The 25,239-nt window shown below is 40.8% G+C and overlaps 1 protein-coding gene across 1 annotated transcript in view; it reads left to right on the top strand.

The window, feature by feature from the left end:
- SNTG2 (syntrophin gamma 2) overlaps positions 1–25,239 on the top strand; it is a 202,949-nt gene that overhangs the window by 161,832 nt on the left and 15,878 nt on the right. Inside the window, exon 15 of the mRNA XM_066596680.1 lies at positions 21,699–21,791. Within this exon, the coding sequence (XP_066452777.1) occupies positions 21,699–21,791 (93 nt within the window). The remainder of the gene's footprint in view (positions 1–21,698; positions 21,792–25,239) is intronic.

The following is a 25,239-nucleotide window of genomic DNA, read 5'->3' as shown; positions in this document are numbered from 1 at the left end:
TTGGTGGTATAACTCCTTCAACACATCTTGGATTACAGCATTATCACCAGCTTACTGCCACTTTCTGTAGCCAACTGTCAAAAATATTCTGACATCGCCTTAGTATTACAGCAAGTAAATGCATAGTGCATGTGTAACAGCCCCACTCCAGGGTTTCCAGTAAAACGTATTAGTTTTCTTACTTCCAACATGGAGGCTTTACAAATTGAGCCTTATCACCAGATCACCATATATAGGCTATTTGTGGATGAACCAGTAAGAAATAGGTCAGGAAGGGTATTGTTTCTCCTTAGGAAGAGCACCTATAGGGGGTGAGGAGACTTATAAGGTCATTCATGCTCCTCTGGGAAATGTGTAAATAGGAAGATGGAGCAATACCTCTACAGTGCTACCTATTGGAAGGCAGAATTCCTGCAAGTCAGTGTCAGACTTTTTAATAAGCCTTGTAACAATCACCAGTAATTATGAGTCAAAGCAAAAATCTTCACCAGAAGGAGAAATAACCATGTGCAGACATGGGTCAAAAGGGTATTATTTCTCCTTAGAAAGAGCACGTAGGTGTGGGGAGATCACCCCAAAACGACTGCCTGTGCATGGTTGCTTAACTCCTTCCCGCTCCTGGACGTACCTGGTACGTCATGGCAGCCTGGTACTTCCCGCAACATGACGTACCTGGTACGTCCTGGAGATAGCACGGGATCACATGTGATCCCGCGCTATCCCGCAGCGGGAGCCGGCTGTCAGTCACAGCCGGCGTCCCGCTCCAACAGCGGGGGGGCATCGGAGATGCGCCCGCCGCTGTTAACCCCTTCCCTGCCGCGATCTAAGTAGATCGCGGCAGGGAAAGAGTTCACAGAGGGATCGCGATCCCTGTGTGTCTCCGGCCGGAACTCGCGATGTTATCGCGAGAGCCCGGCCTGTCACCATGGCAACAGGACGCCAGACACTGGCGTCCTGTATTGCCTGTGCCTATAATCGCTGTACAAGCGATAAGGCATGGCAGAGCAGTAGCTCTGCCATGCCTTATGACAGCGATCATAGGCACAGTGATGTAAGTCCCTCAGAGGGACTCAAATAGTATTAAAAAAAAGAAAAGAAAAGTGTAAAAAAAAGAAAAATGTAAAAAAAAAAATGTAAAAAACCCCTTTTTTATGCTTTTTCTAATATTAGCATAAAAAAAGGGAAAAAAAACTAAAACCCCACATATTGGGTATTGACGCGTCCGTAACGACGTGTACAAAAAGTTGAACACGCTTTTTATTTTGTATGACAAAAAGCGTAAAAAAAAACGCTAAAAAACAGAGGCAAAATGCTAATTTTTAGCATTTTGCCTCACAAAAAATGCAATAAAAGTGATCAAAAAAGCTGTACATTTCCCAAAATGGTACCAATAAAAACTACAGCTCGTCTCGGGGGCGTGGCCTGGAGCAGCCGATGGCAGACATGTACTGAACGGCTCTCCCAGCAACTACAGCCTACAAGCTACATTAAGCAAGCGAGGATCGTGCAAAACACATTTAAAGACGTGGGATACCTTCCTCCACCCGATGTCGGCCCGCAGAAGAACAGGGAAGCCCACTCCAAAGAGGCTGACTGACTTTTACACAGCGCGCGGCCGGGAGGAGAAAAACAAGATGGAGCCGACCATGCACAGTTCGGGAAGGAGAGGAGTGTCAGCTGCTGCAGCTACGGGGACCGCAGGAGGAAAGAGAAGCGGTAAGGAAACAGAACCCCACACACTGCAGTTAACTCCTGAACAGCCTCTCACTCAGTCTCCCTCACGTTCCCAACCCCCCACAAGTGAGCAGGAAAGGGAGAACTCACCCTCAGAGAGCCGACAAGGAGAGGGGGGGGGAGAGGGGGAAGCTGGAGGAGATCTGACAGTCTCTCCTCACATGCACTTTACAATGGGAGCAGAAAAAAGGATTATAACTTCCCCTAGAGAAAGCCCTGAAAAGAGGCGCCCAAGAAAAGATCCCCATTCACAAAATGCTGACATAGCAGGGATAACAGGCTCAGAGGAGGAGGAATTAGACGATCCCATCCTCAGCATAGAATGTTCTAACCAAGCAGCATCAGAGTGCTTCATCCGTGACATGGTGCTTGCATTAAAAGGATCTATCAAAAAAGACCTGTCTAAGCTAAATACCAAGCTTAATAAGAATATAGATGAGCTGGGAGACAGGGTGAACCACCTTGAAAATAAATCCGGCGAAATAACTAATTCACACAATGAGCTGATAGACGCTCACTATAGATTAGAAGAGGAGGTCCAATATCTAAAAAACAAAATGGCGGACATAGAAGACCGCAACCGCCGCAATAACATTAAGTTCAGAGGCATTGCGGAAACAGTCAAACCAGAGGACCTAAATACATATATCCAGGACCTGATCAAAATTCTCCTACCAGACTCCAAAAAAGAGGAAAGGCTTTTGGATAGAACACACAGACTCCCAAAGCCTAAAGGGGTCCCAGACAATGCGCCTCGAGACGTCATCACGAGAGTGCATTTCTTTCATATAAAAGAAAAAATAATGTACGCTGCCAGAAACATTCGAGATCTCCCTCCTCCCTACGGGAACATCAAATTATTTGCCGACTTTTCTCAAGCCACTATGTCCGCAAGGAAAAAATTCGTACAAATAACATCGGCTTTAAGAAGCAATAAAATCGCATACAGATGGGGCTTCCCTACCAAATTGTATGTAAACAGAGATGGCGTCACAACCACTATCCTTAATCAAGAAGAAGGATTAAACCTTCTAAAAAGGTGGAACATCCCTGCTCCCGACCCACAAAGACCAAACCCGATCCTTAAAGATTGGTCCCACAAACAATCTAGCAAACACGGAAGCAGCAGAACACCGGACCACTGAACCAGTTCGGTGACTTATAACTACAAGGCGTTCCTCGCAATTCAGAGCAAGGAGTCAAATGTAGGCTGTATACCAACCCCCAGTTAAGACCTTATCGCAGACCCAAATTTGAAGTTTGAAAAGGTCCTACTTTAGTTAACAAAGTTGATTGCACATAGTGCACCAAGTTGAAACATCATTAAATCACAAGAAAGAAACTATGACACCAACCCCCTTTCCCACCCACATTTTACCAACAATCCTGAGAGGACGTTCACACAAAAATGACAACCAACAAAACAAAAGTGTCAGACAAAGAGGAAAAAAAACAGAGCAAACAGTTCCCGCCACCTACGAGGAATAAAACAAACCACAACCCAACTACCTGCGCAAAATTCACTTATATCCATGGACATTAACATAATATCCTTAAACGTCAAAGGACTCAACTCCCCCTATAAAAGATCGGCATTATGGAAAGAGGCGATATCATCTAAAGCGGACATTTTCTGCGCGCAGGAAACTCACCTGGACCGTCTTAACCCTCCCAGACTAACACATCCGAGGTACTCTAAAATATACACAGCAAATGCTCCCAAAAAAAAATCTGGAGTATTGATAGCGATACACGACTCAGTAGATTTCCACCTGATGGAAGAAATCGGGGATGAAGAGGGTAGATACCTGATCCTAATCTGTAAAATAAACGGACTGCTAACAACATTAGTCAACTTATACACACCAAATTCGAGACAAATAAGATTCTTGAAAAAAGTAACAAAGAAAATAAAGAGAGTCCAGAGGGGCGCTCTAGTGATATGCGGTGACTTTAACGCGATAGTAGATGAAGACCTAGACTCAACCAACACTAATAGAAGCAGAGGTTTCACATTATTCCCCTGGATACAAGATTCCCAACTCTTTGACCCCTTCAGAGCCTTTAATGCCAACTCCAAGGAATACACCTTTTATTCATTTAGGCACAAATCGTTTTCAAGAATAGATCTGTTTCTAGTGGACTTCCACACCCTCAACAGAATTTCAGAAGCGAAAATAGGTGTGACTTCCTGGTCAGATCACGCCCCGATCTCACTAAAAATAAAATCAGGAACACAAATCCCCTCGTACAATGGATGGAGAAATAATACTTTCTTAATGAAGTTGCCAAAATACCAGAAAGAAATAAAAGAAGCAATTACGGAATACTTCCAACTGAATGACACACCAGAGACCTGCCGCTTTACACTATGGAACGCCCACAAATCTGTAATCAGAGGCGCAATGATTAAGCAAGGAGCCATCTATAAAAGAGAGAAACTCCAACTACTCCAAGACAACTTGAAAGTACTATCGGCCCTAGAGCAATCCCTTCAAACAAATCCCTCCCCAAGCCTTTCAAACAAACTCAGAATAGCCAGACTAAATGTCCGCAACATCTTAATAGACGAGCATGAAAAACAACTAAAAGCCCTAAAAACTTCATACTATACAGACCATAACAAAAACACCAAATGGATGGCTAATAAAGTAAAACAAAAAAGAGTTAAAACAAATATCCCATTCGTACTTGACCCAACTAACAAAACTAAGATCTCAAACCCCACGGACATTGCGGAGGAATTTAGAAAATTCTATCGCAAGTTGTATAATCTTAGAGAAAACCCAGAAACCCACCAACCTTCGAAAGAAGACATAAACAAGTTCCTCTCCTCAATTGACCTCCCACAGCTTTCAAACTCTAACTTAGAAAAACTAAACTCACCCATAACAATTCAGGAAATAAATAAAGTAATAGAGAAAGCGAAAAACGATAAAGCACCCGGCCCCGATGGGTTTTCTTACGAATATTTTAAGTTATACAAAGACCTCCTGAATACTCACATGCAAAACTTCTTCAACAAAGCAATTACCAACGGATCACTACCACCTGAAATGCTTCGTGCCAATATAGTGACCATACCGAAATCAGGAAAGGACACAACAAACCCAGCAAACTTTAGGCCAATCTCTTTGCTCAATAATGACACAAAGATATATGCTAAAATTATCTCCCTTAGACTAATAGAAATTGTCCCAGACCTGGTACATAGTGACCAGGTCGGTTTTGTGAAAGGTAGACAGGCTTCGGATGCTACTAGACGCCTCCTCGACATTTTGCATGAGGCGGAGAGATCCGGAATGCCTTCTCTGCTCCTAACTCTGGACGCAGAGAAGGCATTCGACAGGATACACTGGGGATTTGCCTTTTCCGTCCTTGAAAAGATGGGATTTAAAGACAACATTCTAAGAGCCATACAAGCCCTATACGGAGAACCCTCAGCACAAGTATTAATTAACGGCATAATGTCTAGACCCTTTGAAATAACAAACGGTACTAGACAGGGCTGCCCCCTGTCACCCACAATATTCATACTAACCATAGAACCTCTCGCAGAAGCGTTCCGGATGCAGCTGAACATCAAAGGTATTCCCATAGCAAAAAGGCAACACAAAATAGGCTTATTTGCGGACGATATAGTCCTAGCACTCACCGCCCCCCTAGAATCGCTTAGAGCATCCACAAACCTCCTAAACCTATTTGGTTCAGTGTCATACTATAAAGTTAACCCATCTAAATCCAATATCTTACCAATAAATCTCAAAAAAGATGTTCAAGACATCCTGAAAAAAGAATTTCCATACGAATGGGAGCCATCGGGCATCCAGTACTTGGGAACTAAAATATCCCTACCAATAGAGAGAATAATGGAACAAAACATATCCATACTTGTAGATAACATACAAAAAGACTTATCTAATTTCGAAAAAAATGAACTTTCCTGGCTCGGAAGGATCGTCGTTTATAAAATGATGGTCCTTCCAAAAATATTATATATATTCAGGACAATAGCCCTAAAATGCAACAACAACCTGATCAAAAAACTACAAAAACAATTAATGTCCTTCATTTGGAAGAACAAAAAACCAAGAGTGGCCGCTTCAATTCTCTACAGCCCCAGGAACAGAGGGGGCCTGGGAGTCCCTAACTTGACAGCCTATCACAAGGCAATAACTATATCACACTTAAAACCATGGGGGACCCCTCAGGGAAAAATCAGTTGGCCAACGATTAAACAAGAAACTCTGGGGAATAAAACTCTAGGGAACCTACTTATAGCTACAGCATCCAATCCGAAAACAATTCCTACACTAAACCCGATTGTCAACAACACTGTGGAGACTTGGATAGACCTACTCAACAACACAATTTACTTTAAACCCAGATTGGAGATCCCCATCCCAGTAGACATTATCGAATTTTGGATAAAAGAAATCAACATTAAAAGATGGAAAATGAAAGGAATCAAGCTTATCTCGGACTTAGCGATGAACTCAAAAATAAAACCTTTCCTCCAGCTCCAAAAGGAGTTCAACCTACATGAAGGAGATTTCCTTCTTTATTCCCAAATCAAGAGCTATTGGCCAAACATCGGACCAAACTCTATCTCATTACCAACCTTCATATACAACTTCGTATTCAAACCAAACTCTAATAAACTCCCATTGAGGGAGATATATGAGATAATGTGTGGAGAGAAACCTACCAATGGGGATCAAAGGAAAAGAACTCACCTTCTAAACTGGGAGAAAGATTTGGGCAAATCCTTCACAAGCCACTCCTGGACAGCAGCACATAAATCAGCAAACAAAGCAACTCTTTGTGCTTCGCTCCTAGAAGTTCATATCAAAACACTTACACGATGGTACAGATCGCCGGTCAGGCTTGCAGATTTCTTTCCAGACGTCTCGGACAGATGTTGGAGAGGTTGTGGTCAGAAAGGATCTTTGATACATATTTTCTGGAGCTGTCCTATAATCAACCATGTATGGAAAGATTTCATCACACTCATAAACAACATGACAGGACTAAAAATATTCCCTTCACCGGAACTGGCCATACTGCTTGTAGGAATAGACAACATTCCACAAAAATACAGGAAACTAATCTCACATGGTCTTTTGACTATCAAGCTATTACTAGCTAGGCGTTGGAAAACAAACACGGATCTTACTCTAGACACCATCATTCAAACAATATCAGACCACATAGAAATGGAAAAAATTTTCGCCCTAAGACAAAATAGGACCAACAAATTCAAGACAGACTGGAATCCCTGGATGAGACACTTTGACCCAAACCAAAACCAAATCAGTTTAATCCTCTAAGCAATCAAGATATGGAACTCCCTCCACGAACTCCATAGAAGAAAAGACTTCACATCTCCACTTACCTCTTGCTTAAGTGAACACCATCGTTCTCCCAAAATCCTTTCCCCAAACCTCCCCCCCCCCTCCGCTCCTTACCCCACTTCCCCACAACCCTCCTTTCCCCCTTCCCCAACCCTTCCTACTAACAAATTATATGTTCTACAATTAAGAAGTATAAAAGATAAGACTTTAGTTTTGGAAGACTGCGTCGTAACACGTGACTAACATAACTTGTTATTGAGCCAATTGCGTTCCTGTTTATAATTGCATTTTTGTCTTCCGCTGTTTTCTGAAGTAAATAAAAAAATGATTGTACATTAAAACTACAGCTCGTCTCGCAAAAAATAAGCCCTCATAGAGCTCCGTACATAGAAAAATAAAAAAGTTATAGGACTTTGAATGCAGCTATAGAGAAAAAAAAAAGATTTCCAAAAAAAGGGGGTTTTATTGCAAAAAAGTGTAAAAACCTAAAAAAAATATAACAATTTTGGTATCGTTGTTACCGTACCGACCCGCAGAAAAATTTTAGTGTGTCATTTATGCTGCATGATTAACGCTGTAAAAAAAAAAAAAAATCTATGGCAGAATTGATGCGTTTTCTCTCCCTGTTATCATTAAAAAAAAAAAAAAAAAATTTACGATATTGTCTATATACCCAAAAGTGGTATAAAAACTACAGATCGCCACGCAAAAAACAAGCCCTTACACGGCCGCGTCCACGGAAAAATAAAAAAGTTATGGCTTTTGAAAAATGGAGATGGAAAAATACCAAAAAATCGCTTGGTCCTCAACGCCAAAATAGGCCATGTCATTAAGGGGTTAAAGGTCTAACATTGACTTGCAGCCAATGTTACCTTCCAATAGATGGCACTGTAAGTGCATTGTTCCATTTTCCCATTCCCCACAAGAAATAGACGCTATTGACAAACAATTGTTTTTTAAAGTCAGCTCCAAATGGGTATTGCAGGGCCTCTGTGGACCACTATTGTGGCGCACCTAAGAATCCTTTGGATCCAGTTTTTGCATTTGCTCCAATTTCAATTTATGCCTCTGTATGCTAACTACCTTGCTGATTCTTGTCAACTTCTCCAATATCATCTCTAAGTAAGCTGTAGATATGGTCTTGGTATTTCACATTTTGCTGTATTTCATTGTGGTCTCCAATAGATTTAGAAATAGAGGCGGCTTCTGATTTACAAGCACCCCCTGAAAGGAGGATAATTTCTGCATGAAGTTTACTTTACTGGATATAAATATATCTGACAGCGCAGAGAAGCCTTTGAGATTCTTACCGCGCTTCAAATGACACAAGTGAAGCATAGATGGCAAGTTCAAAGGCTTCTCCCTGCACTGTCAGACATATGCTTATGTCTACTTAAGAAAGCATTGTGGAAGAGTTGTCCTGATGTCTGTAGGTGCTTGGGAAAATATAATAAGAAAGATAATATAAAAGCTTACTTCAAGTACTCTGGGTCGTGAAAAGGTTCTGCTGGTCCTACAAGGAACATAAAATACTTAAGACATAGTATATCATCACACTGTGATAGTGTGGAAATATACAGATGCTAGAGATAAAAACCTCAAAAGAAGGCGTAAAGGCTACCGTACATAAAATCAAAAATATTTATTGAAACCAGAAACACATAATAGTAACACAAAACAAATAAGGAGGAAAACAGAAAGACTATACATACGCCAGAACTAATGGGGGTGGAAAAATATAGAGTGTATATATACATAATAACAATAAAAATCTTCAGTAAATAATTTCACATCTGCACTGGGAATTCTGTTTCATTCGGTTTTACTCCTAACATAGCATTGTGCTAAAAAGTTGCATTTTTGTCTCAACCCAACATTTTTCTAGAAGCAGTGTGCAACATCCAGATGGTCTCAGGCAAACTTGAGATGAGTCACAGGGTTTATTTGGACAGCAGCAGTTTTTTTGGTGTCCTTCCAAGAATATCATTCTTGTTTAGTGTTTTTCTAATAGTAGATACATGAACAAAGGTTTTTGCAGTTTGTAGAGTCTTCTGTAGGTCTCCTGCTGTTACCCTTCGGTTCTTTCTCACCTCTTTCACCATTGTCCGTTAAGTTCTTGGAGTGATCTTAGCAGGACACCCATTTTAGGAAGAATGGCAACAGTCCTGCATTGTCTGCGTTTACAGATAATTTATCTAACTATGGGTTGATGTGCACCCAGGTTTTAAGCAAAGCTTTTGTAGCGTTTTCCAGCTTCACATGTCTGTGTTACATTTCCTCTGTGGTCTTCTGAAAGTTGTTTGCAGCAAGGCATGATTCACACTAACATTCTGGGAAGAGTCAAGAGTCGCTGTGAGTGGGATGAACGCTGGGTTTAGTTGGGTCTAGCTGCTTGAAGGACATCACCAGGCCAGGATTGGAGCTCCAGGAAGATAATTTGCATATTCCTGGTGCATTCTAGGAGGAGTGAAAGAGTGGCGCGATTGCTGGATTTAGCTGGGTCTAGTTGCTTGGAGGATAAATATAATTACGGGAATTTTTAACTATTAGAATTTGGAAGTGGACATCAACTATGTGCAACATGAAAAGGGCGAGTAGCCACAGGGTGAGCTGCAACGTATGCTATGTGTTTACTGACGTTCCAGAGGAAAATCCAAACTTCACCTGCCAGAAATACAAGTTCGTGTCTCTATTGGAGAAAAAGGTACAATACCTTTAGGAGAGAAAGGTACATTGAAACTCATTAAGGAGATGAGGATTTCCTTGACAGAGCAGAAGTAACTCTTCAGAGTGTTGAAGGACAATACATTTTTATTGTACCTGCAGAAGTAGGCGAATGGAAGCATGTGACCCAAACATAAGGAATACTGCTCAGGAAGCAGCACCATGCTCTCACGCAGGAGAACAATGAAGACGTACATCAAGAAATGACCTTGCTTACAGTCTAGTAGGCACTTAGTATCCTCTTGGATGGATAAAAAGTGCTGTTGTTGTGAAGAAAAGAAGAATAGTGGGTGTGGGGGATTCCTTGTTGAAAGAAACAGAGGAGGAAGGGAATTGTTATTTGTATAGAACCAACTTATTCTGCAGCGCTTTCAGGTAATTTTTTTATTAACTGATCGAATTTGCTGATGACACAAAGCTAGGAGGGATAGCTAACACTATTGAGAAGAGAGAGAGAGTATTCAAAAAGATCTAGAAAAGCTTGTACAGTGGGCAGCGACTAACAGAATAGTATTTAACAAGGAGAAATGCAAAGTCCTGCATCTAGGTAAGAAAAATATTTTAAAAAACACATACAGAACGGGAGGAATTGGGTCAAAGTCCGATGGGATTAGCCCTTTTCTCATTTTCACAAAGAAAGACTCGAAGCAATGGGATGAAACGGAAAGAACTGAGACACAGATTAGATATTGGATAAATATTTTTGACATGAGGGTGATCAATGAGTGGAACAGGTTGCCATGTGAGGGGGTGAGGTCTCCTTCAATGGAAGTCTTCAAACATAGGCTGGACAGACATCTATGTGGGATAATTCAGTGATCCTGCATTGAACAGCACCGGATGACCCTGGAGGCCCCTTCCAAATCTACAAACCTACAATTCTATGATTCAATCTCTCTTGAGAACCAGGCTTTGTAGGCCTTAATTTAGTGGGAAAAGCACCTGTGAAACCTACATTTCCAATCTCATCTGAATAACACTTCTTTTCAAATAGCTCTTGAAGAAATTATTGAAAGGTTCACTTACTTTTTCTCTGCTACGCTGTAGATGTTTATGCTATGTGCCCAATAAATGAAACAAATGTTTCAACAGATTGTGTGTTATTAGTTTAGTTAGATTGTGTTTGTCTAGAATTGTAACTTAGATAACAATCCAAACATATTTTATTAGTAATCAATGCAGAATCCATTTCAATTCAAGGTGCTTACTTACATTTTCTTGTTTTTCTTGCAACTGTACTTGTAGAAAGGTAGACAGATAACTAAATAGATACTAGGTATATGAAAAAAAAATACATTCTTTGAAAATTTATATACTTTAGTAAGATTTTAATCACTGATATAACATTTAAGCTTTGTTCAATATTCATGTTTCCCAAATTGCCTGTATATACAGTTCTGTGATTTTTGCTCATCAGCTGGAGTCTGATAGATTACACGGCATGCGGAAATTAACAGGCCATTTTAGCACTTCCAGAAATAACTGTTTAGATCACAGCATGGAGCCAATATAGCCCTTCTGCCTCTTGTTTGATGAGGCCTTTGAAGATAGTTGTCACACATTTCACAAATCTACATATTCTGATTAAATCAGTTCCTTTAACGTTATCATTACAGTGGAAGAGCTGAGCTTCCCCTATGTGGCAGTTTTATTTTGTTTCTTCTTAAAATGTAAATATATGTTGAATAAGATACAACTTCCTTTGCTACACACATCCACAATGGTCCTCATGACATACCAGCACTACTTGCTGTTTTATAAGCAATTGTTGATATTTATTAAAAAACTGTAATATAAAACCCTAGCTTTCCCATATACTGTATCCTGTCCCTGGAGACCACCAATACTGTACAGAGTGCCTGAGATAAACTTTCAGGAATTGGAAATTAAAATGGGTTGTCCAGATTAGAAAATACCCTATAAGAGAATTTTGCATTCATGGAGGGAAGTCCCCTGTTCAGGACACTCATTAGCCAGAGCAGGCACCAGCTACAATAAATGTGTCACTCTGGAGGACCCAGCATATCCATGTATTACATGGATAGTGTATTGCTTTCAATGAGGAGTATGTAATGTTTAAAGGGGGTTTCTGGGACTAAACTGTAGTTGACTGGTAGGGATCCACCCGTTGGGATCCCTGCCTATCAGTTGATTGAAGAAGCCACGGTGTTTGGGTGAGGCCTGTGATGTCACATTCATCGATCACATAGCCTGACAGCAACTCAGTCCCATTCAGACTACTACTTCCCCCAATGTTGATCCAGTATTAGGTAAAAGCCAATTTTCCCCATTTAAGGGCAAAAATCCTACCTGACTCTAATCTGGCAATCGGTATAATTCCCGGATCAACAACCCTTCTGAAGTTATTATTACTGATTATTGAAGTTATTAGTGATTATAACATATAATATTGCTCAAGAAAGGTGCCCAGGGCCTCTTGAACTCTTTTATTAATTTTTCCATCACCACGTTCTCAGGCAAAGAGTTCCATAGTCTCACTGCTCTTAGAGTAAATAAGATAGTAAGTAGAGATGAGCGAACGTACTCGGATAAGCACTACTCGTCCGAGTAATGTGCCTTATCCGAGTATCGCTGTACTCGTCTTGAAAGATTCGGGGAGCGCCGCTGCTGACAGGTGAGTTGCGGCGGGGAGCAGGGGAGAGCGGGCGGGAGAGAAGGAGAGAAAGATCTCCCCTCCGTTCCTCCCGGCTCTCCCCTGCAGCTCCCCGCTCTGCGGCGCTCCCCGAATCTTTCAAGACGAGTACAGCGATACTCGGATAAGGCACATTACTCGGACGAGTAGTGCTTATCCGAGTACGTTCGCTCATCTCTAATAGTAAGTCATAATCTATCGGGGGGTGCTTAGGTGCTATTATTCCTTATTAGATCTTGCCCCTTGCCTGCTTTATTTAGCTCACTTCCATTTAGGCAAAACAGTGATCTATTACTACAGTTCATCTATAGTGTCTACATAGAGTCTGTGGTAGTTTGTGACACACCTCCTGTTTAATTATTGGATCAGAAAGGCACCCCTCTGTTTCATCATTGGTTATAACTGCTACTCTCTCCTTCCCCTGCAGTTCTGACTCCTCTGATTGTCTGCTGTGTATAACTGGCTGCTGGAGCTCTATAAAGACAGCATAATGTGCTTACACCTATTGATATAGCATTTTAGCCACTTGAAGTAAAACAGCAATGGTCACGCTACACAAATGGCATAGAGACCGCGGTGCTCTACATTAATAGAGTAGGCATTCTGGTGATCAGGGTAGGAGTTGCTAGATCTGTGATGGTCGCACATATATGGAGGGGAATGAGCTTAGTAAGGAGGAATCTGGAGAATTGCTTTAATGTGTAAATCAGGAGGTGTGAACACTACATGTGACGAAAGAAGAAGTACCTGAACTATCATTGATGACTTGTTTCATCATATGAGAAAAAAGGACCTTTGGGGCCCCCTCAGATTTTGGGGTCTGATGAAACTTCAACCTCCGAATATTATGTCCCTGATTGTAGTGGAAATCTGTTTGCCAACGAAGGGGACAGTGCCTGAAATTTCAGATTGTATGTAAGTTAAATTTGTTTGCACTTTGATAGAATTTCCTTTAAAACCGTACATTGCAGTACTAGAAAAAAAAGTAAGAGCAATCAACTAATTGAATATTCCCTAGAGAATATATAGTAACGTTTATAATTTAAAAAAAACTGGTGAAAGATGTTCTTTGAGAAAACCAGAGCAGTAATGAGTAATCCGTGGGTAATGCTTGGCAGCCACCCCCGTTCATTACCCCCTCCTGTGTTATCAGGATAAACAAATACAGAAGTTTAGCTCTAATTTTTAATAATATGGCTTCATATTGTAAGTGCTGTCATGAGCGCAGAGTTCTTACAAACTTTTTGTAGGTTAATTTGACAATCAGTTGAGAGTGCACATTTCATTATGCTCCGAATGTGCTTAGGTTGCAGATCCCCTCGCAGTGTCAGGCATTAGTCACAGTGTTGTAACACATTTATGAGCTTGTGCCATAGCGGGCCCCTTGATGTAATACATTATAATCATATTGTTAGCATTGTAAATCTTCAACATTTAAATGATGGCTCCGAGCACAATTAGTCATCTATTTTAAACCTTCCGCCTGTAAATCTGTTTATGAGCTGCAAACTCTTGTTTTCCTAATAGGAGAACATAGAAGTAATTCATTTTCCCAGTTTTCACTTTTATAATGAATATGAATGAACTGGATTATCCAACCATATACATCTAACTACTGCATAGTATGCACACTGTGGTGGAAGTCTTCACCTTAAAAGGCTTTTATATCTGTCTACATTGCTGTAGTGAGGATGTGCTGTACTGATTGGCTATACAACTCTACTGTGGCCAATGATTGGCTGCAGCAGTCATATAGCGGCATAGCATGTCCTTGCTTTAGCCATGTAAGAAAATCATTAGACCAGTGGCACTAGAATGCTGAGAGCTGCCTCTGATTGGTCCCTGCGCTCAGCCAATCAGAGGCAGCACTTACTCACCCATTCATGAATTCATGAATGGGTGAGTGAGAGCTGCCTCTGATTGGTGAGGGCTGTGACCAATCAGAGGCAGCCCATTCAGCAGGCGGGGATTTTAAATCTCCACCTGCTGAATACTACACAGAGCAGTTCAGGAGAACTGCCGGCGGACGCGGCTGAACTCTGGCTGCACGGAAAAGGTGAGTATACATTTTTTTTTTTACACATTTCAGGATGGTTTTCAGGGAAGGGCTTATATTTTTAAGCCCTTCCCAAAAATTCATCCCGCACTCGCCGGCAGCCCATTGCTTTCAATGGAGCCGGTTGTATTGCCGGCTCCATTGAATTCAATTGGCGAACATCGTTCTCCTCTGCCACAGCTGTGGCAGAGGATAGTGGGCAGCGCTGGGCCATTTCGCCGAAAACGCTGCTAGCTGCAGATTTTTCGGCGAATTGTCGGCCCCGGTCACGCGATTTGCAGATGCGCATCTGTCATGCGATCCGCAAATCGCGTGAAGAAATGCCCGTGTGACCGAGGCCTCAGGCAGCACATAGACACATGTCTGTGTGCTGCCCACTATTAAAGTCCATCAAAATGGACCAGAATAGGGCTTGCAGCGACTTCTTTCCCATGGACCATCCGTTCATGTTAAAGAACAGTTGCGTGAATAACCACATAGACTATAATGTCGCCATCTACTGCTTGTGGAATATACAGCCACTTGAATGGACCCTTAAAGGGGTTATCTGGGGACACAAGATGATAAAAGGCACACTCACTTCACTTACAGTCTGGCGGTTTCTGGTCCTCCACTGATCTTAAATTTCAGGTGCAGTGAATCGGCAAGGACATTACCAAGAACATGTGACTGGTGCAGCCAATCATCAGTTCACTTTGTCCAGTGATTAACATAGTAGTCATGTCCTGTTGTCAGTATGTCACCTCTGCTGCAGCTGGAAATGAAGATTCGCTTCTTGCTAATTTGGTTGTGAACGGGGACATAAACTTTAATTCTGAACACCATATTTGCATAATCTGCAGAATTGGTCAACAGAAACCATGGGGAGGATCTTCTAATGGTATTATAACCAGATTATTGTTAGGAGATATTGGAAACTGAGAAAATAATGAAGGATAAAGAAGAGTGAGCACTTAAAATTAATGATTTGCTTTATGTGGTTGAATAATTTTTTTTACAGTCAATTAACAGTAATGGTTTGTTTAGAAATGCCTGCAGTCTTATATTGTGGAGGTGACGAGCCAGAAGCTCTATAATAAAACCTCTTCACCGTGTATAACCTCATAATACTGGACAACTTTTGAGAGCTAATGACCAGACACTTTTTAGCAATTTTCCGCTCATGCTGGTTAAACAGCTGTAACTTTAATATTTAGGGCATGTTCACATGCGGCACATTATTGTAGAAACTTCTGTAACTGTTCCATACAACTTAAGGAGGGGTTTAAAAATCCAAGAATGTGCTGATGAAATAACCTGAAGATGTATGACATGGATTTCACGCACTGACATCTTTTTGCAGCAAACTGCCTTTTCTTTATTGCCTACTTGGGGGAAATGCATTAGGGCAAAGTAAGAGCTTTGAGTACATTGGGTGGAGGTTATTAGGGTATGGTTCTTTTTAATGGGCACTGGGTGACTCAGACACAGCTGCAATGCATCAAAAACTGCAACGTGTAATTGTTTACAGTTTTAAAATTGATTATAAAAAGTTAATGGTTGACTAATTGCTAATATCCGTGTGGTTTGAAAGATTAAAGTGACTCTTTGGTCCCAGGACAACATTCTGTCCAGAGTCCAGAGGGAGGAGTTATAACATCTGAAGGTAGTCTTCTGTGTTGCAATCCCTTGGATTTTCCAATTTTGGGCTCCATTTTTAATTGTCCAAGATGGCCACCTAATCAAAACAGTGGATTGATAGTGTCACATTGCACTGATCACAACTGAGGATCAGGACTGGGTGATGTCAGATCAGTCACAGACTACTAAGTCCTTTTATCAGAGGCTCTAGAGTCAGTTTCCTGTGTCTTCGTCCAGTCCTGTGCCGAAATTTTTGCCAAAATCAAAGGGTGACTAAACCATGTGGTTTAATAGAGATGAGCGAGCATACTCGTCCGAGCTTGATGCTCGTTCGAGTATTAGGGTACTCGAGATGCTCGTTACTCGAGACGAGCACCACGCGGTACTCGTCTCGATTAAACGAGCACTGACCATTGAATTCAATGGAGCCGGCAATACAGCCGGCTCCATTGAAAGCAATTGGCTGCCGGCGAGCGCGGGATGAATTGTCGGGAAGGGCTTAAATATATAAGCCCTTCCCTGCAATTCATCCAGAAATGTGTAAAAATAAAAAAATATATATACTCACCTTGTCCCAATCTGATTGGTCCCGCTGAGCCAATGAGAGGCAGCAGTCACTCACCCATTCATAAATTCATGAATGGGTGTGTGAGTGAGATCTGCCTCTGATTGGTCAGGCTGTGACCAATCAGAGGCAGCTCATTCAGCAGGCGGGGATTTTAAATCCCCGGCTGCTGAATACTACTCGCAGCTGTTCAGAGCAGTTCAGGAGGACTGCCGCCGGCCGTGCTAAACTCCGTCTGCCGGGAGCAGGTGAGTATATATTTTTTTGTTATTTTTACACATTTCTGGATGAATTGCAGGGAAGGGCTTATATATTTAAGCCCTTCCCGACAATTCGTCCCACGATCGCCGACAGCCTATTGCTTTCAATGGAGCCTGTTGTATTGCTGGCTCCATTGAATTCAATGGGCGAACATCGTTCTCCTCTGCCACAGCTGTTAGTGCTGCCTCTGATTGGCTGTCAGTCAATAGCTGAGAGCTGCCTCTAATTAGTCACAGTGGTCAGCCAATCAGAGGCAGCCCATTCAGCAGGCGGTGATTTTAAATCCCCGCCTGCTGAATACTACTAAAAGCAGTTCAGGAGAAAAACCAGCTGGACGCGGCTAAGCCCCGGCAGCTGCAGAGAGGTGAGTATTGATTTTTTTAAAATTTTTACACCTTTTTAGGATGGTTTTTAGGGAAAGGCTTATATTTGAAGCCCTTCCCCAAAAATTAATACAGCGCTTGCCGGCAACCCATTGCTTTCAATGGAGCTGGCTGTATTGCCGGCTCCATTGAATTCAATGGGCTAACATCGTTCTTCTCTGCCACAGCTGTTACAGCTGTGGCAGAGGAAAACGATCTTTATGCTGATAGTGGGGGGGGGGGGGGGGTCTCACTCTTGCCACTATTGTGGCTTAATAGTGGGACCTGGGAACTTGAGATGTAGCCCAACATGTAGCCCCTCGCCTGCCCTATCCGTTTCTGTGTCGTTCCCATCACTTTCTTGAATTTCCCAGGTTTTCACAAATGAAAACCTTATCGAGCATCGTCGATATACAAAAATGCTCGAGTCCCCCATTGACTTCAATGGGGTTCGTAACTCAAAACGAACTCTCAAGCATCACTGAAAGTTCGACTCGAGTAACGAGCACCCGAGCACTTTAGTGCTCACTCATCTCTAGTCATTAACAATCAACACAAAACTTTTTACAATCAATTTGAACACCATGCTTACTTGCATGTTGGTGGGGTTTTTGGCCTCATATCAGGTAATCTCAACCATCCCCACTTTGGTCTTGGCCATAGTTTTTAAAAGTGGATTAGAACTAACTTCTTAAAATATCAGGTGCCCAGCAAGTTGTTAAGGAGGCATAACTGGGGAGGCATTTTACAGATAAGTATTCATCAGCTGCACAATCTTTATCAAGATTGACTTTATCAATAGAATTGACTTTTTTTGTTCTTCTTTTAAGAAACAAATGAATGGTAAATTGAAAAATATTTTTAATGTTGATATGGGTTTTGACTACGGTATCTACCTCCATCATGTTAACATTTGAACCCTAGTCGGGTTTTGTTCTTCAACGCTGTGAACCTTCCCCCTTGCCTTAAGAAGGGTTTCTATACCATCTTCAATTAAAATGTCTTGGCTGATGAGGCCCCAGTTGAAAAAAATGGGACTCGCTGGACTAAATTATTGTTTGCCATTTCATTTCAATATTGTTTCATGTCACTTTTGTATTACAAAAGGTCGGAAAATATCTTTAGTATAGTTCCTCCCTCCTTCTAGTGTATTCTTATATGGTAGAAGTTTACTTGGACCCCTCAGACCCCAAGGCCAAGATGGTACTTCCACCTTTGCTTCTGATAACTATATTGCATGAAAGAAGGGTTACATTTATAGTTTTACAAATGTTATACTTTTCTTCCATTGCTACCAAACCCTTTTTTAGACTCTGACTCTCATTGCCATAATAAGGTCACCAAATGTTCTAGTTTTAAAATAATTTTAGGTCTTTTTGACAGTGTATGGTTCTAAATGTAAAATCATGTAAGAAACTGCCGACATAGAAAGAAAGAAGATCACATGGAAAATAAGTGGGCAAAAAGGTGAAATGTAGGTTAATGAATGTCAGAATTTTCAATAGATACATATACATAGGATGATGTTTACTTGATTTACTTATCTGAATGACACAAAGTAATAAACCGTTAAGTAACCCCTGTGCCCATGTGGCTAATGTCTCTGCATGAACTCAGCACTACATTGCAGACATTAACTAGCAAATGACTATATATTCACCAGAAAGGAAACTTTTTAGTTCCTTTCCGACTGTTACACATTTTACATTTCTAGAGGACCTTTTCAGATTCTCACTGACATAACAAGGTCACCAAATGTTCCAGTCTTAAAATAATCTTGGGTCACTTGACATTTTGTGGTTCTAAGTGTAGAAAACTGCAGACATAGGATAAAGAATATCATTTGGGAAAGTAAGATATGTGTCCACGTGAAATGTAGGTAATGTCTATCAGAGATGTCAAATTGATATCAAGTTCTCTATATGTTACACTGAAACAAAAAAAATCATTTTGGGATAGTGGGTTAGCTCATAAAGTACAGATTGTTCCCTTATGTCCATAGTGACCAACAATGCATACAGAATTGCTAGTGTATAGCACAAATACATACTAATTAGAACAACACTAGCTGGACACTAAGGGCTTAGTCACACGGGCGTTTTTTCGCACAATTTTTTTTGTGCGTATAACTGATGCGCTCAAAAAATCGCGTGAATGAAGCCAGCATCACGGCGGAAAAAAATGCTGCTAGCAGCGTTTATCCGCCAAAAGGGCTCGGTCACACTGGCATTTGTAGGCTCAAAAAGAGCGCTGCCCGCTATCCTCTGCCACAGCTGTGTCACAGCTGTGGCAGAGGAGAACGATGTTTTCCCATTGAATTCAATAGAGCCGGCAATACAGCCAGCTCCATTGAAAGCAATGGGTTGCCGGCAAGCGCTGTATTAATTTTTGGGGAAGGGCTTCAAATATAAGCCTTTCCCTAAAAACCATCCTAAAAAGGTGTAAAAATAAAAAAAAAATCAATACTCACCTCTCTGCAGCTGCCGGGGCTTAGCCGTGTCCAGCTGGCTCTTCTCCTGAACTGCCTTTAGTAGTATTCAGCAGGCGGGGATTTAAAATCACCACCTGCTGAATGGGCTGCCTCTGATTGGCTGACCACTGTGACCAATCAGAGGCAGCTCTCAGCTATTGACTGACAGCCAATCAGAGGCAGCACTAACTTACCCAATCATGAATTCATGAATGGGTGAGTGAGTGCTGCCTCTGATTGGCTGAGCGCTGTGACCAATCAGAGGCAGCCCATTCAGAAGGATTATTGAGCACATCCACTGGGTGATCCGTTCCAAATCTAAAGAAGGTGAGCCACCTACAGACATGGAAAAAAAAACTGGACACATTTAGCACTCCATCTCATCTAGAGTAGACTATGGAGGAATATTCAACTTCTAAATCCTCACTTTTATTATAAAGCCATACATTTGGGGAGGTAGCTGGAGCGACTTAAGTCATGTAAAAATGTAGGAATGGTCACCTTGGCAAGACATGTAGCTGTTGCAACCTTTTATGAAGACTTTTGGTTACCCAGCAAACTCAGTCTTGGTCAGCCACATTAGACCCCTTAATGAAAGGCACTTGTGAGGTCTGAAAATTAATCCAGCGTTCTCTAGCCTTTATTCCTTTGCCTTTATGCCCATTGCCCTACTTCCCAAATTTTGTGGTCTGCATGATAACGCTTATTGCAAGGCAATAGTAGGATTTAAATAAGATATCACAACATTTGGTGGCATTGCCCTTTGTTCACTCTTAATGTGCGTGAATTGAGCAAACCTTAAAATTAGTATTCTGCACTAGCTAGACCCTGTAAACAGTATTGCCCTTCGAAATACAAACCATGTACTGTGCTAATAGCTGCAGCTAAATCTTTAGTCCCACTGGCTGCATCCCATCCCTCTGAATTTCTCTGAATGGGTAGCAAAAGAACTGATAAGTTGATCTAATATAAAACCTTACCAGTCTATACAGCTGAGGTCACCTTGATCAGCTCTGGGCCTTTGTTGCTGGCTCTATTCCTTTACTTTTATTGTGTTCAGTAAAAGTACAATATGCACTACAACTATAGGCTGTGATTCTCCTTTGATGTTGCATTGACTCGGATTTTCATCTGCCTCTCCCCTTCACTCTCCCTTTCTTCTGTCACCCACTTTCTTAATAAAGACACAAAGATTATCGCTCGAAATTCGCTCATACGCCATCTTTTGAGTGCTAATCGTTGTGTCTAAATGCGCGGCCATCGTGCAATTTTTGTGCACTATTTGTTCATCGGGGAATTCTAGCAAGCTAGAAAGCCAGAAATGACCGCAAGAAATCAAACTAAAAATCACTGATGACTCTTATCAGTGCCGCACACTGATTTTCTCAGCGGACAGCGCTGATAGTATTATTTCAGCTGGTATCCTGCTGGCAGTTCTCAGCAGGACACCAGCTGAAAGCTCTGAGAACAATGCAGCTGTTTGCATTTACAAAACAGCTGCTTTGTTCTCTGAGCTATTGCAGTGGTATCCCACTCTGCTGCATTAACTCTTAAGTAGCTAATTAGTTACTTAGAGTTATGCAAAGATTACTCAAAACTGTCACTCTAACTGTCGTTTGAGCGATTTTTGAGCGATTCTCTTTCTGTGTAAATGGGCCTTTACTCTCCCTCTATTGGTTGTCCCCCATACTAGCCCATAAGCTCTTTCCCTGTTGGAAGCACTGAAGCCATGCTATGGCGATTTTATGAGTGTATGTTCATCTGTAATACCCTGTGATATGTTCTGTTCTTCAATAAAAGCCGAATTTTACAAAAAAAAGTCTGTTCTTGTGGAATACAAAGCATTGTAAAATATACTGGCCAACATGTTTATCTATTCATTTATTTATTACTTTACAGTCCAAAACATACGTTTGCAACAATCAAGGCGATGTCGTTTGCTTCACTGTGGATTTTGTATCAGGATTTACCTGCTTTGACAGCAAATCAAAGGTAAGACTATAAAGAGCCTATAATAATTCTGATTGAGTAATACTGTTCTTCTGTTAGTGATTCTATTACTAGAAAATGCAGCAATTAGTAATCAGGAGCTTATTAGAGATCAATAACATAAGTGGCTTTTCTAAATGGAAATTCAACCTAATTATTGCAGTTTATTGTATAATATAGATTTCCAATGCACCACTGTTCTGTTCTATGAATATAAAGATACTAGTCAATGGCAATGATACTTAATACCCTGTAATGAATGTGAAACAGGGAGAAAGGATCCCATCTTGACAACCCATTTGTAGAATAAAGCCAGCTGGATAATAAACTGGTAGTGATTTGGCTTTTCTAACTCCTTGTGATAAGTTGTTATCATCAGGTGCTACAGGGACATGTATTACATGAAACACATTTAAATGAATGGGTGACTATGCATTGCATGGTCACGTTGAGTCCACCAAATCAGGAGCCACTCTTTGCAGTGGCTCTTTGGTCTATTGTATGCCTTAAGGCCTCATTCACATGAACGTTATTTTGCAGATAATCTAGCCACACAAAAAAATCTCGACCATCTCTGAATATCGCATGAACCAAGTCGCGACTATTATTCATGATTTTTCCGACCGTTCATATAACTGGCTGCAGGGAAATTGTGCCGCAGCCCCGAGAGCCTTTGGTGGGCAGAACTACTCCCTTTTTTTGATGGCTCCCATAATTAATAAAAATTATCTGAAAGCACTGTAGAATAAGTTGGCATATAGATGTTATACAAGATTTATTTATTTCATTTTTTTAAAGATACTCATCAGGATTCAGGACAATTGGACCGAAATCGGACAGAAATAAAGCATGTTACTTTGGATGGTTACGTTCTTGTGTAATTTTTTAAATCAAATGATTAGTTCAAGCGAAAAAAAAAACTTTACAGCATGTCCTAATTTGTCCCGATGTTCAGATGGAAATCGCCCATTCAGGTTAATGGGTTCATTTAAAAAAAAATGGATTGCACTTGTTTGATGTGATTGCGATCCCTTTTTATAACATGTAAGGTCTCAGTCACATGCGCCTTTTGCCGCACACATTTTTCAATGCATAACTGATGCGTTCAAAAATTTGTGTGACCTAAGCTGGTGTCACGGTGGGGAAAATGCTGCTAGCAGCGTTTATCTGCTCACAAGGGCTCGGTCACACGGGCGTTTCCCGCTATCCCCTGCTGTGGCAGCTGTGGCAGAGGATTTATTCATCTTCCTGGGGAGTCCCATTGTCACTGCTAGTTAGGTGGATGCACTGCCCCTTTAACAGCAGCTTTCTACTGTATGTAGAGGACAAAGCTAATGAATGTCATAGCTCATGATTACTGGTGCATTGTTAGAGATCTAAGGGGTCTTTGTATGATAGACAACAGAGGGTCCTTGTGCTAGAGCAGTGTATGGCCCCTCATTGTGAAATAGCCTTGATAGTTGGAATATGCAAAAATATGAATAGCCAGCCAAATGTATTGATGTTGCACCCTTCAATTCTTCTATTTAGTATAACTATTAATCTATTGCTGATGATGTGATTGCAAGAACAAAAACCTAGTCGACTACTAAGATGGGAAAAACAGTCCAACGATTCACAAATGTGCAACGCTCAAAGAAAATCAGCCTATGACTCAAACTATAAGTAACAGGAAAAGATTAGAGACAAAATGCTAAGCCTGAAGAAAAGAGCCGCAGGCTGCAGGAAGATGTAGCCGGAGCATTCCACCATTAAAAGAAAGATACACTAATGTGATCCTGTAGGCTAAATACAAAATACAGATGTGTCATAAATGAAGACACTAAGAAATATTGTCAAGCCGAATTTCATCTTAATCACCTCCTCCTCGTACTGAACATCACTGCTGACTGGGAAGAAGGAATAGCTAAAGTAAATAGATACCTAGAAGAAAACTGAAGCTCCTGTGTAATATTACTCTACCACTAAGCAACTTAGCATTACACGCTAACCCTTTAGGGACCAAGTGCCATAAGTACACCGCACTTAGTCCTGGGCTTTAAACCCGTACCCATCATATATATACAATGTGCAGTCTAGAAGGAGCAGGTCCAGTTATCAGCTGTCTACTGACAGCTGGGCTCTTGCAGTAACATCCAGGAGTGGAGAAGCCTTCGTTCCTGAACATTCATTAAACCCCTTCCACGTGGGGATCAATAGTGATCAGAGCATGTAAGTGGGTGGCTGGCTGGCCGATGTGTCTCCATGGCAGGCAGAAGTCTAACAAAGGCCTCCGTGTCTGCTATGTAACTCAGACTATCAGACCCTGAAACCTGTAGAGTTTAATAGGCTGCTTTCATAGGTACAGTGCATTGCATTACAGAAGTAATGCGGTGTACTATATTAGCAAACAAATGATCACATCTTCATGTCCGATTAAGAGACTGTTAAAAAATGTTAAATAAAGTTTAGTTAAAAAAAATCCAGTGTAAAAAGTTCTGCACAAAAAGCTGTTTACATTTTAAAAAACACAAAAAAATGGAAAACCATATACATTTATAGGTATTGCTGTGCGTAATGGCCCAAACAAAAAAATATTTAGTTATTTATCCTGTAAACATTGTATTCTATTTTTGTCCATACACCCTACAAAAAACTCAATAAAAAGTGATCATAAATTTGCATGTACCCAAAAATAGTATCAATAAAAACTACAACTCTTCCCACAAAGAATAGCAGTTTACGTAGCTGCATTGGTGGAAAAATAAAAACTTATGGGTCTTGGAATGTGACAATACAATTTTTTTTTCTTCTTTATTGTTTAAGTAATGTTCATGTGTAAAAGTAGTAAAAAAAACCCAAAACAAATAAACTTGATATCACTGTAATCACATTTACCCACAGAAGCTAAAAGATCATCTATGCTACACAGTGTACACCGTAAAAAAAATTAAAAAGCAATTCTAGAATTGCTGTTTTTTGCTTGTCCTAATAACTCCCACAAAACTGAAGGAAAAGTGATCAAAAAAGTCATCTACAGTCCAAAATGGTACCAATAAAACTACAAGTTGGCCTCCAAAAATAAGTCCTTATACAGCTCTGTCAATGAAAAAATAAAAATGTTCTGGTTCTTGTCATATAAGTATTTTTAGTGTGCAAAAGTAGTCACACATGAAAACTGTATAAACTTGATATCACTGCAAAAGTGCTGATCCAGAGAGTAATGTTGTCTTTTTTTTTACTAAAGCAAAATCCAAAAACCAATGTTATTTTCACATTACTGCCCCAAAAAAATTAATAAAAAAAGTTTTGCAACACATTGTACATATCCAAAAGTTATTTAATTAAAAAATACAACTTTGTCTCACAATTGAGAAGCCCTTATACGGCTATGCTGAAAAAAAAAAAAAAAATATGATGGCACTTTCAGTATGGCAATAGAAAAACTAGCCAGGTCATTAAGGGAAAGTCA

This window comes from Eleutherodactylus coqui, chromosome 1 (assembly GCF_035609145.1).
Source record: "Eleutherodactylus coqui strain aEleCoq1 chromosome 1, aEleCoq1.hap1, whole genome shotgun sequence".
Classification (NCBI taxonomy): domain Eukaryota; kingdom Metazoa; phylum Chordata; class Amphibia; order Anura; family Eleutherodactylidae; genus Eleutherodactylus; species Eleutherodactylus coqui.
This window is presented reverse-complemented; position numbering and strand designations above follow the sequence as displayed.